The sequence below is a fragment of the Anticarsia gemmatalis genome, chromosome 14, assembly GCF_050436995.1.
Source record: "Anticarsia gemmatalis isolate Benzon Research Colony breed Stoneville strain chromosome 14, ilAntGemm2 primary, whole genome shotgun sequence".
NCBI classification, from domain to species: Eukaryota; Metazoa; Arthropoda; class Insecta; order Lepidoptera; family Erebidae; genus Anticarsia; species Anticarsia gemmatalis.
The window spans coordinates 5,296,719-5,316,367 of record NC_134758.1 but is presented as its reverse complement, the minus strand read 5'-3'; the positions used below and the strand labels follow the sequence as shown (position 1 = coordinate 5,316,367).

At 36.9% G+C, this 19,649-nt stretch overlaps 1 protein-coding gene across 6 annotated transcripts in view; it reads left to right on the top strand.

Moving 5' to 3' along the window:
• Window positions 1-1,233: 1,233 nt before the first annotated feature.
• LOC142978373 (protein-L-histidine N-pros-methyltransferase) overlaps window positions 1,234-19,649 on the top strand; it is a 51,567-nt gene continuing 33,151 nt past the window's right edge. The window contains exons 1-3 of one of the 6 annotated variants that reach the window (XM_076122797.1): window positions 1,269-1,372; window positions 3,226-3,435; window positions 3,893-4,012. In XM_076122797.1, the coding sequence (XP_075978912.1) occupies window positions 1,322-1,372; window positions 3,226-3,435; window positions 3,893-4,012 (381 nt within the window). In that variant the 5' untranslated portion in view covers window positions 1,269-1,321. Of the gene's footprint in view, window positions 1,373-2,099; window positions 2,376-2,878; window positions 3,436-3,892; window positions 4,013-19,649 lie in introns of those variants that run through there. The other 5 variants (XM_076122799.1, XM_076122796.1, XM_076122801.1 and 2 more) reach the window with 5 other exon arrangements.

The following is a 19,649-nucleotide window of genomic DNA, read 5'->3' as shown; positions in this document are numbered from 1 at the left end:
GAGTTGTCCATAGATAAAAAATTGAGAGCAAAATCTTTAAAAGAGAAATTATGTGTAAGTACGTAGTATAGCATGATACCTTTTTACGCAAAAGAATCAAATGGGTAGCGGAACTAAACCAGATCAACTCAACTTAACCAGATCCATTCCAGCTCAGGTGATGAAAAACTGTTAAAAATAAATGATTTGGGAATTTTACGTTCATTTCTAGACTTGTAAATAAAATGGGTATTTAAATACTTGCATTTTAGAAATTGCCTTAGCAACCTAGTTGATCTTACAGCTAATTTTGTTCTTAAAATCTGTTTGAATATCGAACGTATATTATCATGTTCAAAGAGATCGACAGAGTAAGCAATTGCTTTACAATTTAAAATTGATTTCAACTTTATAACGTTTAAGTCTAATTAGGACGTATCCTCCCACGATTAAGACTCCCATATTGCACGTTTTCGCATGTTAAGGAAATTGTTTTAAAAGTAATGCCCTAATAATAATATAAATTTGATGTAACATACAATAATTCGAACAACAAAATTACACCGAAAACTTGTAATAGTCTCATTTATTGGCCGCAATCCACCAATCGGTACTAAGTGTGTGCTTTTAAAAATATTTTTTTGAATTAAAAAATAAGTAATGGTCTCAAAACACTGGCTGTTACGTCTCTCGGATGGCTTGTAATTATTTTAAATGTCCCGCGTGCGCCTGCGCCGGTGCCGCGTTCGAAACGCCGCACACTGCTTCGGGCAATCCGCTCGTGATTGAGAATCTATATTGAACCTACACAAAGCTCTACATTCTTTGGATAATTTTAAATGTAACTTGTCATAACAACTTAATGTATTAGTATCATTAGATGTCATTCAAGACAAAGAGAGGAGAAAAGTTAAGAAAAAATAGCGGGGTGTTTCATAGAACTATCAGGGTGTCTGTGGTAGAGTGCCTTTTTTATCGCCTTTTTAGTAAATGATATGAGAGTTCCGAAAAATCATGATCATATGAGGTTCTGCGTTTATCTGAGTATTATTTTGCTTCTATCGACAAAATACATTCGTTAATGTTACATCGGTGTTGACACACTAACGTATCGGATTACTTAGGTTTAATAAGAAAATTATACTTATCAGCATAAAATTTATCGTTGACAGCCGCTATTGTTATCTCGATTTATAACGGCGTAAAGATAAAGTCGGAGGTTTGCATGCAGCCATAACTATCTGTCCCTATATCCGTTATTATCGCTCACTTCAAGGCGATCACAGTTCTGAGATCCACGTTATAACTTTATTGTAGCTAATTGTTTTTTTTATTATTCAAAATGTCTGCTCCTTTTCATCAACCTAAGGTTCCGGAGATTCGAGAAGATAAGGTGAGAAATTGATCTAATTGATTTATTATGTGTTGTTTTGTTTTTATCATGGAAATGTGGATCAGTGGAACCATAATAATCGTGAAGTTAGCGTACTTTTTCTTATCTCATGCGTAGTCGTAATATCATGTGTGCGTTCTTTGTAGCGTTTAGTAGGTTGGTTTGTTCCGAATTATAGAGGAGAGACAAAATCTGATTTAATTTACGACGGCTTAATTAATCTTCGTTCAAGATTTCAGGATTCTAAGATTGCATAAGATGTACACTGTTAAGTACAGTACAGTACACCTACATCGCCAACAAATAAAACTACTCAAAAAAGATCAAAGAACGTCTTGCAGCTTCGATTGTTGACATACTTACACCCTAAAAAATAAAATAAGTAATAGGTAGTCAGCATTCAATTGAAAACATCCTGTAGAGAGCAATTTTCCGCCACTTTTTTGTTCTAACGTTAATCGATACCTATACAATTATTTTTGCCTTAGAGCTACATTTTAGGTGATAAATAAGTCCTTTTGTATTTTTGCCCATTAGCGTTTTACCTTCGGTACACAATAGTTAACAATTATCTCCGAACAATACAAAAATAAACAGGTGCTTAGTAATCTAAGTAAACCTTTCTACAATAAAAATAGTTCTTATAGTTAACGGCTTTTCTAAACTATCGGAGGTGGTCAAGCGCAGCGGTGAGACAGTGAACGGTCGGTCACGGCCAAGGCCGAACTAGAATTCTGATTTCAGTATATAGTCTTATCCAAGTAATCATTAGAATCACCTTTCACCACGTATTACGCCAGAAAGTGTATTATACTTTATAAACTACAGTGTCCAAGTTATATCAAGTCAAATAATCTAAACAGTGCCCTTCAAAGTATCACTTACCTTCGTGAACCAATTGGTATTGTATCGAAAATAACTGTTACACAGTGAAAGCAAGATGATGAATTTAGTGCTTCGAGAAATTGTGGCAAGGGCTTCTGTTGAAGCTAAACAAGAAACGGTTAGTATAAAGTTAAGTTAAGTTATATTCGTAAATATTTAAAAACCTAGAACACTTTCTTTCTGATTTAAAACATTAAAACCATGTCGGATGAATGTTCTTCTTGATTATTTAACGGGAAAATGTAGAACCCTGTAGATAAAAGAATCCGCCACAATATTCTCTTTCCTCTAATTCCTAAGTATTCTTTTTAATTTGTATCTATCTAATTTGTATTGTAAGATCTCTGTGTACATCTATTTTTCAACTTTGTTTCATTTTCAATAAACTTAGGTGTGTTTACAAAGCATATTTATGAAGAGTATTTAGAAATTATAATTTCTGTAATAATAAATATTTAAGCTATCTAGTATAAGATTATTTCAAAAAACGGTGATAGTAATTTATTAGTACCAAATATTAATTAACGGAACTCCAACAGTGTTTGATAAGTTTACAGAAATGTATATTACAACTAGCTTCGTAAACACATTCTGTAAGTCAATCTGCCCTCTGACGGGAGCTCTAGTATCGAGGTTTGACATTTGGGAGCAAAAAAAGATGTTTTGGACGTTTTTATAGATTTTTTATAACAATTATACAAAAAGTGCTATTATTATGATCTATGAAGCTTAAATAATAAAATATCCTATCAATGAGACTGTACTAAATACTGTTGCAGTAAAGCACAAGTGAGGCTACAGCCATAACACAGTGATTATCTTATATTTTCTCAAAACAATAAAAAGAAGTATGTTTTACTCCTTAAATGAGCCTTATTTTTAGTATTGTGTCGTATTTGGTCATCTCCTGTCATATTCTGACTGTGAAGGCTGAATACAAATCTGATTTATCCTGTTATTACCTAAAGGATTGCCAGTTGGTCTGTCAAAGAGATGATCTCCCAAAATTAAATAAGCGGTTATTCAAAACTGCTCTTGAAAGGACTAACAGTAACGTTGAGGAGATGGCAAGTGGTTCAGGAGTTAATGGGTTCTACCGGCCCCGGAGCGCACTAGCCCGAGCACTGTATGAGAAACAGCACAATGATAGATACCTACAGGAACTGGATCAGAATGAGGTGAGTTATAATGTAAGCATGAAACTTAAACAAATTGGCACAAATTCAGCTAGCTTTTCACTGTTAGTGAATGTTAAGTTAGTTAGAAATAAAATCTTTTAAGCAACTTGTCAACAATAGACACACATGCAGTCAACATAAAATTTTTAATTTTATAACTCTCGACACACAACTTTACAACTAAATATTGCTTGAGTAAGCATATATGACTCACATGTCATTAGGACAATGTGTAATTAAATTATTTACTTGATGAATGGTTTTAATCAGATTCAAACTACCTAGTTTTTTTTTTAAAGTCAACAACTGTTTTGAATGTGTAATTGAACATGGGTGTATTTCATATACCACTGCCTACACTTTTAGGTATAACTGGTGTAATATTATGTATGTATGTTTTGGAAGTAAGTAGTAAAAGACGCCACCAAGGTACTAGCATATTTCAACTTTGTCGTAGTACACAATTGAAAATAACAAAGACTGCTACTGTATCACGGATGCCACGTTTCTCAATCTGGTCTCAAATAAGAAGAAACGTAAAGAAAAAGATAGACAATTGGATTTGTTACTGTCTAAGGTTTGCAATACACCTGTTTTATAGCACCTATGGATAGAAATTCGTCACTCATATAGTTTTTGAAACCCAGCTAACTTGACCTCTGTTTTCATAGCAGTAATGTGATAGTGTAGTTTAATTTATATTGGCTATGTGATGTCATTGTTGAAATAGGAGTTGTTTATCATAATTTCATTCTCATTATTGAACTGAAGTAATCATTTGAAACATATATAGCTTTTGTTTAGACTATCTCTTGACAGTTTTCAGAAATGCAATTGTTTACTTGGAATTGTCTTTATATCCAAATCTTTGCATACTTTCATAACTGAAAACTGAGTTACTGTTTTAGTTAACTGAGTGTATTCATAAGGTATAGTTTTATTACTATTTTCATATTTCTTAGTCTGTATCCCTTGTTAAGTAGAGCTAGCACAACATGTTTTCTACCTGCAAACATTCCTTAATTGAAACAATTAAGGAATGTTTGAATGTTTGTTGAAACAAAAACAAAAATGCACCCCCCCCCCCCCCCGTAAAAAAACGTCTTGCATAGACTTAGTACCACAAGTCAAAAGAAACTTAATGCCTGTTCCATGAAGGACTAACCGCCAGTTTCTGAGGTACATTTAGCAGTAGTTTTTCTATTCATTAGCGTTTAAGCTCTTATAAAAAAACGCTATTGAATGGATAAACTAACGCTAAATGTACTCAGAAACCGGGGGTAGTTCATTTATTTTATTGACATTAGTGACGTCTAGTAGTAGTCAAGCAGTGATAGCCGAGTGGTTTAAGTTGGCACCTCCCACGCAAGTGGTCGCAGGTTCGAATCCGAGGCAACACACCAATGACTTTTCGAAAGTTATGTGTGTATTAGAAATAATTATCACTTGCTCTAACGGTGAAGGAAAACATCGTGAGGAAACCTTGCATGCCTAAAATTTGTTTAATACATTTATTGAGGGCATGCAAAGTCCCCAACCCGCACTTGGCCAGCGTGGTGGACTCAAGGCCTAACCCTCCCCCTCGTTTGGGAGGAGACCCTTGCCCTGCAGTGGGACAGATATGGGTTATTTAAAAAAAAAAAAAAAAAAAAAAAGTGACGTCTAGTATGCACGTGTTCCTACGTATCTGGGTTAAAGAGTTGCAATACCGAATGAGAAAATCGTTACGCGTAATTAAGTTTATTCATCTCAAAAACGTGAGTTTGACATCGTAGAAAATGAGAGAACGAATCTTTTTACTTGGATGACTTGTCATTTACAACGTTGCTTACGTCACAAACATTCTTCTGGGACACGTGACTGCTCATAAAATAGACAATTTAATTTTCTAATTAGTCTTTCGCGTGTTTATTTCGATAGAATTAATTTAACCAATAACCTAAAATAATATAAAAACGTGCGTAGTAAATTAATTATGATACGGCTGGTGAGAACCTACTATGAAGTTACAAACGTCATAATGTACGCGTTTTAAAAGTACGTATTTCTCTGTGGTCTGGGCGGTAGTTTATAAGACTACTGATAATCTCCGGTTCGATTCCCGGGTCGGACAAAGTGTAATTGAATAATTTAATTTTATTACTATTCTCTATATTATCCCGGCCTTTAGTAACGTGCTCGGTATAAAGTAACAGTAAATGAAAAATCGCGGGTGTATTTCATCACCTCTAAGTCTACCACACGTTTAGAGTACAACAGGCGTGAAGTTATAAATAAACATTGAAATTAATACAGCTAAGGCAAATTGTTTGAATATAAAAAGTACGCTTTAAAGAAAAACCCTCCCGAATCATTAAGAAAGGCAGCGATAGCTTTTTTATATAATTAATGTCATGGCGCTGTAATAATTAATTACCATTTCCCCTTAAAACAATATTTTCTTCCATGAATACATTAGCATATCGATGTTCAACGAATTCACGGAATAGATTATTTTCTTTAAGTCGTATGTACAGTTAACTCGCGTAGTTTCACTTTTCACATCATTAGTGCTCGTTTGATTAAAATCGTAGACTTGTAATAATAAGAAGGAAGTCATTTTAATGTGTTTATAGTTTTCCCATGTAGAAATCAGAGAATAAAATCTTGAACGTAGCTTTAACAAAATCCATCATTTCGTAATTACCGTTTATGTAGTACCTAATTAATATTTCTTTTCAAATACTCCTGATTTGAACGTATTAAAACTAGACAAATAAAAAGAGAGATATTTAGAACATACATATTATTATATTTTAACATGTAGTCGACTACAAGTCAAATCAGCTACTCTTTAGATATAAGTACGACATAGTGACGTCACACTTTCGTATTTTCTTTGGGAGCATATGAGTGCTAAATTTAAAGTTACAATCTGTAATCATTTTAATATCAACAATATTTACAAAAAAAATGGTCAAGTGCGAGTCGGAAGTGTAATACACGGACAGACAGACAGACATGGCGAATTTAAGAGAGTCCCGTTTTTCGCCCTTCTGTTACGAAAGCCAAAAAATACCTACCATAGAATGAGCAGTTCAAGTGAAGCTTTTACGAGTAATTACAAGTTTAATAATTTTTCGTGAACCCAATCAACTACCCTATTACTAATTACTTGTTGTGAATCTAGGCCTGAATCTTGTTTTGTAACACAAAACCTATTTCATAAATATATGTTTGGGTTTACTGGCTAAACTTAATTAAAATACTGGAGCGCTTGTAATTTATAGCTGATAACATATCGCCTCTACTTTAATATTGTTATAAATATACGCGTAAAGGTATACGATATCAATACTTACATTTTGTTACTTTAATCAATCAATTATATTTTTTTATTATTTTATGACCATGTTTTTAGACTTTTCACTGGGCTTAATTTTCAAATTGAAGTTTTAATAATTTGTTATTCATATGCATTATGCGTATTGTGAAAGTCACTAATTGGTTTGAACTGAAAATACTGATTGTTGTCACATATGGTAACTGCTATAAAAAAAAATATGCATAAAAGTAAAATTGACAAAACCGTGTCAAAGTAGTTTTTTTACCATATGCCGTAAAATAACGACGTAACGTTTGCTGAATTCGTTTGATTACTGAATCCAATTTTCGTGTAGGGACAATTCCCACGGTTCGGCAGCACTTACTCGCCAGGGGTTTTCATACTAGACGCACGCAATCGGAGGCTCACGTGTACCTCCGTAACGAGGATATATTTGCGTATGAAGAACACGAAATACCTCTGAATTGTGGAGGGAATAAGACATTCAACCCGCTCCTCCCCTTACACCACACCCCCCCACATTCCCCCTCGCGACCCTTTTAACTTTCATCTCTGTCGAGTGCTCGGTCCACATACTTTTGTTCTATTTGATCAATGTTATTAAAATGTCGCGGGCTTGCTGGATTACAAACATTTGACTATAGTAAAGCCGACTCAGAATAATAATGCCCCTGAATTTCAGCGAATTATTGCGGTCGATTTACCTAATAAATATTTAAGTGTTATCGTATGTTGATTTTTGTGCATTAGAAAGCTTATATTTTTTCCCATTCGACTAGGGCAGTCGACGTAGACTCCCTACTGCTTGAAAAAGATGTGCTATTGTAATAGTGTCACTGAAAAGTTTTCAAGTTAACAAACTGGCATGCATTTAAACAGGATTAAAAAAAAATAAGCACCTTGTGAACAAGCGTTAAAGAACCGAAATGAACGAGTATTTATTGTCCAATCAAGCAATGGAGTACAAAAGTCCATGTCATGTGATTGATCCTAATCATCGTTAAATCACGTTATGCGTCCAACAATTGTAACGAATAACATTTGATTGCGCGTACACTTGTGTGCGCTGCGTACGCGCATCTCCGGGCGTACGGAGCGAGCGTCGTCACACGAGATCGTCGCCATCGCCCGTAATCACTGCTGCTATCCATTCTGTTAAAACCACCCGAGGATAAATTAGTTAAGTAGAAGCTTCCGTTAATCGTCGGTCGCTGTCGGTGCCGGTCGCTCGCTCTAAATGGATTAATTTATACTTATATAAACGAGGACGTTTTCGGTGTCACGCGAGGATGGGGTGATTGTGTTGTGATTGCTTGCGCTTCCTATGAACACGTCCTATATTAAACGGCCGGCCTCGCCTTACCCGGCTCGCTGCTGCCATTAAAACGTCGCTTTACACTTTACGCTCGGACATTGTTATGTTGATGTTGTGCTTTATGACTTCCGAATAGAGTAGTTACAACATTTTATTTAAATCCGTGTAAATGGCTTGTTAACGATCTCTGTTTCTTGAATGTCAATATAGGGGCTCGTAGCCTTGGTGGTTCGTACACTAATACAAATCAATCGATATTAGTTATGACAATTAGACTTGGATGAGACATAATACTTTATGCATTCGTCCAGATATGTCGATGAAAACAAGTAAGGTTTTCTGTAAAGTTGAGTTTAGTGTGCGATGGTGCACATTTGTATGTGCTCCCACGCCGCTTATTTATTACGAACGTAGATAAAGCTAGTGTTGCACAGAACACCGGAGGCGTGATGTCCACACACAGAGCTAAGACACCTGAGTCGCGCTGGGCGCATCGCTCACTGCAATCTGTACATTATTTCTCCATTGTTCGCGTAACGAGCCCCCACCCCCTTGAAGACGCCACCTCGCTCCCCACCCCCCTGTCTCCTATTTCCCACACCCCACCCTGAGGCGGTGGGACCTCGCTCGCGCCTTTCTTTTATCATTCCTCTCTTTATTTCCGAATGCAAATAATCCTCCACACGTGTGAGAACCGAAACCATTGTTCTCGCCTCCCCTCTCCTCCCCCCCACCGGGGACCTTGGTGACGAAATCTTTTTCTACAGCATTTAGGCAAATGTACCTACACAAATATTTCACTTGCTTACATCATATCTCATACGAGCTTCCTCGTTACCGACATCATATCAGAAAAGAACATTATTTGCGTGCACTGTCACACAATACTGTATCATATTCAGTTACAAAAACAAGTTTTTCCTTAAAATGTGCTCCAAAAGTTTCCTTTCTAAGAATTTATTCCTTGTCTATGTTGTTACTTACAGCCATACAAACATTTGCTGGGCGATTAAAATATAAGAAAGTTACAAATCCCTTAACTACCAAATTGATTTGTCCTATAAATACTAGAGTATCGGTGAAAATAATATGTTTAGCATATAATTAACCTACCTCTCTCTTTAGTATAATTAGATTTGTTCTTCGTCTTGTCCTCAATCAGAGCTACCTACGGTGAGTAATTTTGACGACGTCGAAGTGTGGAGCGACAATCGCCCTAGTTGCCGCGAGTAGAGGACAAACAGCTCGTTAGGCCTCCGGCCGGCGGAAGGGTGGAGCGCCGCGATTCCCAAGAAAAACGCTAAGTGGGAAATCAATACGTATTAGGCGCGATATCGGACCGGTCGCCCGTCACACCATGATGGATGAACGCACCCAAACTTTCCGCGCCAACTCTAATAATGACAATATACAAATTGACGTCCGCGAACACTTCCGAAACGCGATAGCGTCGCCGTCGCCGACCGACGCCACTCACGTTATGTAAACAAACATGAAAAAAACTGATCGCTTTCAATTTCTGTAATAGAAATCTCAATTACGGATATGTTTTTTGGCTCTCATCTATCATGCGGCGTCCTGAGGAGGCGGTGCTCCCGTGTGAGTCAATCGTCGCATCGAATAATGGCGTCGCCTTCGTGACGTCTCACAAGGAGTGCGATATTGGAGTGGATCGACAGGCGGGAGTCACCGCGTCTACATATTGAAAGCTATTCGGAATTTGCAAATAAATATACACATGCACGGTAGTAGAGGCCGCGCCACGTTCCGCCACCTCTCGCACTACTTTGATACCTCCATGAAATTGAAGTCGCATTCGATATCTTACAGACACCATCATTTTGTTTGTTGTTCAAAGAACCTTTTAGGAAAGATCGGACAAACGTTAATTGCATCTGGAGTATTCCGGAGTTAATAAGTTAAGACAAGTTTGTGTTTGTTTATACATAGTCCTAATGGTGGAATTGAGTCTTAGGAGAAAAAAAAAATAATATAAAAAAGATAGAGTGTAAATGCACTCCTTGCGTAGGGCATTATTTAACTATTTTTATGTTACTTAATCAACACTTATGGCAACACGTCAAATAAAAATTTAGATACAACATGCAAAATGCATTTACAATTCTGGGATGGGACATCTGGTATGTCCCCTTACTTTTTATTTCTATCAGCAACATAATTAGCATAATCGTTCTAAGTATAATCGTTTGAAAACAAAGTGCCAGTAGCGAATGCCATCTCCAATGGATATAGTATTTATTGGTCTAAGAAAATACTAAGTAATTTAACCTGTGGTTTCCAAGAGGTCTTAATGCGATCAGCTTCCGTGGCGTATAGCCTTACATGAGATTAAGTCGGGGTAGTTGGTAGCGAGGAGTTAGGGGGTAGTATTTATGTCACCTCGGGGACGCGAGCGCTCGCCCCACCCCAATTATACCGCAGTAAAAGTCATAAAAAGACACCCGAAGTTTTTACACGAACCAAGAAGAGGCTCACGCGAAATTAAGAGGGGCGCCGAAATGTGAGATGAGCATGAATTTTTTATAAGCCCAGATGATGGTGCTCCGTTTATGATGTCTTATGGCGGATAATGCCCGCGGTGCACGCTCGCTTTGTTTGCTCGCCTGAATCATTGATGAGTTCGCCTTTATAGCCGCCACAAGCCATAACTAATAATTAATTACCAATCCGACACTCCGCCGCCCTTATCGCGACCAGCACCAAATATGTTGCGATCAATGGCCATTGTGAAACTTGAAGCTCATTGATGTCAACATTTTAATCGGCACCTTGTTAAATATTGGGCCCATCTGCAGTTTTTTCTCAACATTTCGACTCAATTGGAAGTACTGAAAGTATATCGTAAAGTACCATCGCGCGCAGTATAAGTCTTTTAGTAATACAAAAACTGGTCATTGCTATTTCTTTAAAAGAGAAGATAATACTTCTTATAATGAATCAATTTACTCTCAAACATAAAACGACGCCTCTACTACTACCACTCTACATTAAACGTCGGTTTATTACTTTACTATTAAAATATTGCAAAGTAAAGTCGACTAAATTAAGATGAATAAAAATATTCTTTCTTCATTAAAAACTAAAGTCATACAAGGTTTATGGCCTAGAAGGCCCATGTGAATATACAAACTCAAATTTACTTTTTCAATTCGAAGTATGGACGTCATAAATAATGCTTTTATTTAATGCGATTTATGTTCACGAAAGCAGGTCGAAAACGACCTGAGAGCTGGTTAACGCAAACAACGATTTTCGTTTTGTTCACGCTTGTATGAAACAATACATTCTCACGTTTAATTTCTTTCGGGTCTTAACAATTGATTCTTTTACGAGTGTGTTTATTGAGCTCACTCGAAATGCGTTAATTTCAATTGTTATTTTCGATATCGTATGTTGGAGGCTAGTAGACAGGTGTGACGTAAAATTAAAAACTTGCTATACTGGATTATTTGTGGAACATGTGTAATAAAAATCTAGTGCATCGGGTAGCATAATGTGTCGATGCCCCGGCACATGAGATAAAGCGTCCGCCTGGACACAATTCAATGTATAATTCATATTGTGAAAACACTTACATTAACGCGTTGCGTATCGTTCGCTACGCCATGTTTGTCATCGCTATTTTATGTGTAGAGAAACATATTAAAAATTATAATGAGTTTTACTTCTACAGCATCGCAGGTAATAACAGCCTTTTATTAACTTACTTCTAACACGACAGATATCTTCTCATCTAGTATCTTATTCGTTCGTTATTTTATTGGTAGAATTTATTATTCGTAGACGTAATGTTGTCATTAATTTTACTTTGTATCTCTATTTTTCCATTTGCCAAATGTAATTGGCAATTATACAATGGTTTGTTTTGAATACCTTGTTATTTATTGATGTAAGCGCTGGCAATAGTTACTGTTTGAGATGTTATCTATATACTGTAGAGTCAACTATGATACAGTTAGTCGTTCTAAGAAAAGTGTACTATCAACGGTTAATTTCTTGTCAAGAAAGTGAGGGCAGTGAATAAGAGTAGGTAAGTAGCCAGGAGTACGAGTGCGGTGAGTTCTGTGCGTGCGTGCGTGCCTAGCTAGAGCCTCCGGTCGCAGCTAATATGATTATGACAGCGCTACGTGCCAACCCAGCCGGGAATCCTCGCACAAATATTCATTAATCTTTCACGGTCCGACGTCCGCCGCGATGGAGATTTAATCAGATTAAGGATCATCTTTTTTTGCGGGAAAAGTCATGCCCTTTTGTTGCTAGTCGACCGTCGCTCGCACTTTTGTGTTGAATATATGACGGCCGATGTTTGCTCTGAATGTAAATTTTGTTATGATAGAAAATATTATTTTTGCGACCATTTTCTTGGTCGATTCTACTATCGCTTTGCTAACGCAGTTAAAAACAAAGGTGCGCTTCTATTAGTGCATGTGCGGTGGAAGGCACTGGTGAGCAGTCGGCGCCACGACGACTGTGGGGCGCACCGCGCGACCTCGCCACGCAGTCTGCCTTGGTCGCATCTCGCTCGCCTGGTGCGCTTATTGCTTTTAGGACCGTCATTTTAGTGGAGCCGTACCATATCCCATTTATGTTAATTTAGTAACACATTTCTTGGAATTTACATCCCAAATGCATCTTATAACATATTTACATATTCGATTCTTAACGAGCTAATATCAAGAAAGTTAATAAGGTAACACCATACCATGTATAGTAACTGTATTTTTTAGAATTCATAAAGGTATTCAAGAGCCTTCTCAAAAATGTTAACACTTAAATGGGCGCGCGCGAGCAGGCCGTTTGATTCGTAGATAGGGCGCGGAAGGCCAAATAAAAAGTAGAATTAAGCGCTGCGAAACGCGCGTAAAATTATTTTACCATTGTATGCAAATGGACGCCGCCGTGATTATTTTATTTCCTAAGAGACACCGAATATAAATCTCGATTAAAAAATAAACCAGTCTGTTGAACGTCTCTCCGTTGATAGGTGTTTAAATACTTAAAGCTTAAATTTTAAAAATAAATTTTACGTCCTTTTAAAATTGACTCATGGCTTTAACTTTTATGATACAGACGTTTCCGAAGTAAGATTACAAACGAAGCCTGCAGACTCCAGACGTAGAGAAAAGCCATAAACAAGAAGACAGACAGACAAGAAATGTATGAATGAGTAAATAAATACACGAAAAGTTGACAACTGCGAGGCTTGCGGAGTTTGGGGACATTTACAGCTAGCAAAAAGTTTGTGCGTGCCAACCGATTGTGTAAATACCTGCACACATTTTTGATGGATTCTATACTGACAGCTTGACGGACTTACTTTAACAATTTAAAAGTCCTGCTTTACGGGAACCTAGAATATTTCTGTAGTGAATATTACTTTTGCATGTAAAAGTAGCGAAAGAGCATCGGAGATACAGGTAAATAAATTAATTACAACCATAATTTCATTAAACAATGCAACTGTAACTCAAAAAGCTCGCGGCCATCGTAACATTCTTGACACCCTAGTGGTATAAAGCGTCAGCCATCTTGGATATAAACGCATAACTCATTTATTAAAAGGAAACGCGTCGGTCCCCGCGGCGCGCGGTGTCTAATGAAAGTTGGCGCTGCAAAAACGTCGCCTCGCCGGGAATGTGTCGCCCTCGCGCTCTGGGACGTGTACAGGCTATAAAAATACCGGTGGACCAGGCACCGGCCCAGCTACACCCCCCCTCTACGTTTCTTTTTCAATCAATTCAATCAACGGCCGTTCGATTGGCTTCTGAAGGAAAATTGTGACGTCTCAAACAAATGTATTAGTATCTTGTGATAAGTAGTCGTGAAAATCTTCTGCTAATTTTTCAAACGATATGAATTGAATCCGATCTAAAATCCGTTAATATAGCTGAAATTGTAACTCAAGCAAAACAATAGACAAATACACTATTACCAGTACCACCTGCATTATAAGCAGAAAAACAACTGGAACGGTAATGAAAATTCTGACTACATAATGAAATAGTGAAATATGACTTGTTTATATGAAACATACAGACATTGTTAATATGTGAATTCAGTAAATCAATGAATAAGAAATGACTTATGTGAGGCCCGAAGGTGTCGGATCGCAGCCGCCCTCAAGGCCGCCGCCATATAAACTGTCGAGTTAAACAGGAACTGCTAAACTTTGCGATTTTATTTAAAACTGATGTACGTAGGTGCATAACAATATGTCACATTGTCTTTGTAAGATATAACTTGAAACTGAATAAATAATTTTAGATGCCTACATTTCTCTACAACTGTTTTAATTGTTATTACCACTGCTACGAATAATGATATTTCATTATGAAACTGCCACATTCAACGATTAACTGCGACTTTTAATTAACCGCACAAATTGGAGCAATGCTTATCGCGTGTGAGTGTGAGCAATCGGACACCCCTGAACACTATTAATTGCTCTTTGCCAACCACTCATTACGACTCCGACACGTTCGAACATTGCTTTTATTTTGAACTGTCCTCTTGAATGACAAGCTTTATGGAAACTTAAACCGGTGTTGTGTTGTGTACAAACAATTCGATACCAGACAAAACACAATTCAATAAAGGCATTTCGTCAAAGAACTGACCCATAGTTAACCCAAAGTTAATTTAACAATCCACCGCTTGGGTGGTAACCAGCGTCGATATTGTCTCGAAACATAGCGGCTGATTTTACGATCAAATCGACCAAGTTGGTGCTTAATGTAAAACCAGTTTAAATACACTCGTAAATCTCTTCAACGCGTGCCCACGCTGCAGATGACGTGGTGTCTCATCCACACGACGTATTTTTTTCAGTTCATTTAAACTTGTCATATTCGGAAATTAAAATCTTGAAAGTTTATTATAAAGACCCAGTTAAAAACTGAAACGATCTATGTAATTTAGATAGCTTAAATTCTCATTAAAACAAAACAATTAGTGCCAATATATCAAGAATGCTAATTTAATAGCCCAACAAATTATTCCAATGAATTGATAGTTGATTAAATTTGTAGACGGTGCATTCCCATGGCCCGGCGACGCGGAAATGATAGCGCAAATGAATGTGAATGGCATTAAGGCTTGCGATCACGTCGGACCATAAATCGCCACCCCGGATAGAACAATTAAAAGACGAGTTTAAAACAATTACGCAACGGTGGCCCCCGGGCCCGCTCGTGATGTTGTAGAACAAAGAGCATCAAATAACTGGGATGCAAAATGTTCAGTGGTGTGGAAATCTTTAATCTTCACCTGTACGTGCAAAAACTTCTCTCCTCTAATTCTACACCTTTTTGCATTTGTTTCTTTTCTTAGCAATTAGTTTAGAACTAAACGGTCATGTAGGTACTCTAGCAAATAGAATCGATGATGTAAGCAAAAATTCTTTAATTCAGACTTTCTAAATATTATCTTCCTGGTAACACATGTTGAATTTGGTTTAAAACATTAAATCTAAAGTAACAAACCGATAAAAACTAAGGTAGTGTCCAGGAGTAAACAGGACCCCGCAGAAAGTGTCCCAGTGGTATCGTAAAAGTGATTAAGGGGTACAACAGTAGGACGTGACGCTGCGCCCGCCATGTTTTGAAAACATCAAACTGTGATCAGGCAAGATCATATAAACCATATGAATTTAACACCTGACTGATTCGCATCATCGTCTTCGATTGTGCCAGCGTTTTTTTTTATATTGCACCTGTCCTTCCTTACCCTTTTATATAATATTTTCAAATCAAATCAAATATTTTAACGGATATTAGCTAAACCAGACCAATATTGGGAATTTGTTACTGATAGTATCTGAACTTGTGTAAATTATCATCACCGTGATTAGCCTGTGTCCTGTATATAACGTTATAACTTACATTTACTTTTTACACGGAACTTTGGATGTCAGATAGTTTACCTTAAAAATACAAGTAACCGATCCAATTCACTGAAACTCATTTAAGTTAAATAAAATCTAATTTGTAACATGAAGTCGGTATTACGCACGGAAGCATAGTAAAATTATATTTTCTAATTAACACAGTTTCATTCGATAAAATAGCATTTCTGTTTCTCAGTACTTATTGTTCTTTGAACAAGAACATATAAATCTGTTGAAATATATGCGTATCCGATAGAATGCTTTATTGTTTAGTAGCTTTGTCGAGTGTTAATCGAAATCAATTGTTTCGCCGCCATAAGTCATGCATAGAGTTTTAATTGAGACTATTGCTATCGTACATCTGAGCCTTGGGCTATTATCATAGTTTATGGCAACCCAATAAATGTTTGCTATATACAATTTTAGTCGTTATATTTTCTGTTAATATTTCTTGGTCTGTGTACATAGCCCACTACATCATACATATTTTGCTGCGTTACTTCTTTAGTATTATTTTATTGACTCTAATTATAGTAGAAACTTTATTGTATTTTTATTTTTGTCATAAAATTTGTGCTACGATTTGGGTACATTGATATTTGATCATTTATCTTATACTTACAAACAAAATATTGTCAATGAAATTGACATGCATGCAATACGATGATGTTTTCCTAATATAACAATTATTTAGCAAATACTTATAAGCTCTTCCCATATTACCTAAATGTAAGCAATCAATCACCAAAGTGCTGACAAACGGGCCGCGACATCGGGACTAGCTGGCATCAATAAGAGGCTTATAAATCTAAAACAAACTCTACGTCTCAAGTAGGTACGTTCATCACGTGAGCACACAAGCTGGTATAATCAATATTGTACGTCGTATATTTTCCGAAGGCGGCGTCTCGTGTGTCCCGGTTGCAGTACGTCCAAGCGATCTGCATCCCGACTGATCCCATTTTAATGGAGCGCCCGGCAAACAAGCTTCGGAGCCGCTTACTGGCAAATCCACCGGGATCCCATGCGCCACTTAGCTCGCAAACGTACAATGTTTTATACTTGCCCCAACACACCCTGAACGTTCGCCGTCATACGAACAGATAAATTATGTCAGACTACTGGAAACATACTAAATGACGTCGCGCACTCATAAACATTGTCTGCTCCTTATAAACCAATATAACGGCAATAAATCCCAACTTACTATTTACGAAAGCAGCGGTAAACATGGAAATTTTATCCTCAGAATATGTCGCGACAAATTGTATGATTACGCTTTTCAAAGACATCTATTCATCCATTCACCTATCGTTGAATTGATGTGTAGAAGTCAAACAAAACGTCACCGGTCGACGCGGCTGCTTTTAAATGGCCGGTGCTCCGCCATTTATTCGCACGTTTAAAAGGGAATTAATCTGGCATTGTAGAGGCTGAGCGCGCTCAACGTTAATATTTCGCTTCGTATTGACAATATGCTCACACTAAGGGCTTTGATTCATTAGCTGGAGGCGAACGACCGGCGGATAAAGGAGCTGGATCCCTCCATTCGTTCCATGGATGCGCCTCCGCTGACCTGCGCGCTAACGAGTCGGCCGAGTATAATGATCGCATTGAAGGCTATGACTGGCCGAATGACAAGTGTGAAACACAAACAGAAATAAAATCAAACATTTTATTATCATCTGACCTGTTGACCATTTTGCGAAAATCGGTAACCCACATAGACAATAAAATAAATAAGAAATGGAGTCGGCCTCGATAAGTCGTCGGATTGAATAAATCATTCACGATTTGTCTTCCTCAACAGGTAGATTTTTAAAATGAGGTAATTGTTATTCATGCAAATCTAACTTACACGAGCTGAAAATGAATCCTAAACATAGACTCATAAATAATCGAATGGGTACCTCTTGTGTTTTGTATAAAACAACAACAAAATAAGCATATTCTATATAATGTACTGACATGTGATTACTTTTATGGTAAATCTTGCCGCCATGGTCATGACGCCATGGTACACCACTACTACCAGACTTTAACTTCTATTCTTCACGCGACCTTCTTTACGAAAACTGCTACCACCACTACTGATCTGCGATTAAAATCTGTATTCAATAAATCTCAATTCTGAGGTCAACATATTATCAAAACACTGACAAAAGAAAAAGCTTTTGAGTTTTATAAGTCGGCAGGTATCAATCTTTCGGTCGATACAATGTTCGCGATACGATACGTGCTCTGTAATTTTCTATCATTTTAAAATTACAAATGAAAAATACATAATCGCTATTCAAGTGAGTAGAGTCGTAGTTGTCTATTAATAGTTAATAAATCCATAATTTACTGCGTGACGATTGTTTCTTTTTTTTTCAGAATATCATCAATGACTTCAGGATTCAAAATTTTCCACGATTTGTATTCCGTCTGGAGAATTCACTTCGTCGAATCCCGTAGTTCCGATGCAGGCTATTTTAAATGTAAAGACGGCGCATTGCATAATCACCAACGTGATTCGCTATCAGTATTCGGTACTAAATATTTATTTCCTTCGGTTTTTACGATACTTTTTGCCGTTCGTCGTAAAATGTTTTAGATAATATGACGGTTATAGACTTTACTTTGGCTTTTTCTTAACCATATGGCGCACTTTACATGTATGATAGATTGTACTAGCAGATCGCAAGAAGACATTCACGTGACTTTATAACATCGACTAGGTACTATCGTTTTGATTAAAAACTGGTACAACTGTCGATTTATTTCCATGGTCTTAATAGAAAAAAAAACAAATCATTAGAGTATAAAAAACCTTAAGTATATAAAGAAAAATGTGTACAAATAGCTTGTTTGCTCAATCTTAACTCGATCTACATTTCCAATTACGTAACTATTCTTTTGCCTTCACCAAAATATCTAGTTCCTCCTGCTGTGATCAAATAGTTCAAAGAGCCGTACAAAAAAGCTCTAGAAATACTAGTAGCCAAACGAAAAAAACGGTGTCTAATCGGATGAATAATAGTATAAAACATTGATTGTATTACACAAAGTAAAGGCGGCCATCATTTATCGCTCGGCTCCGCGCTGAACTCACTATAAAATTGAATACGAGCTCCCGACCTGACGTTTCGATTTGCCGTGACGATTGTTTCAACTACCGGTTTTAGACAATTTGGAGTTCCGTGTGTTACCTTCTGAAGCCGTATTTTGTCATATTTATACTGTCATTTGTCACCGCTCTTTACTGTCGCTTACTGTTATCTTATTGCCGAAAATAACTTAAACAATTCACGCTGAGTTTGTGATTTTTGTATTCCAAATATTTGTCTTCGGTATAATGCTTTTGTATTAAATTGCAAATCAATTTAAAATCGTTAATGAAGCAACAATATGATAAAAACTACTAGTAGTAATTATTAACCAAACCATGCATCATTAGTTTGGAGTTTAATTACGGGTGCAGTAATTAAACAGTCCAGAGAACCCTGGTTAATATGCAGCATATACGCCTTCCCAATTTTTTATACGACCATCGTTCGATTTTAATACAAAGACAGATCTGGCATTAATTAAGTTGGGCTGATGAGTTCGCTCGCTCGCTGCCCGCCATCATTACGACTACATGTAGAGGCGAGAACTTTTTTAATTCGTCATTATTCTGTGGCGTA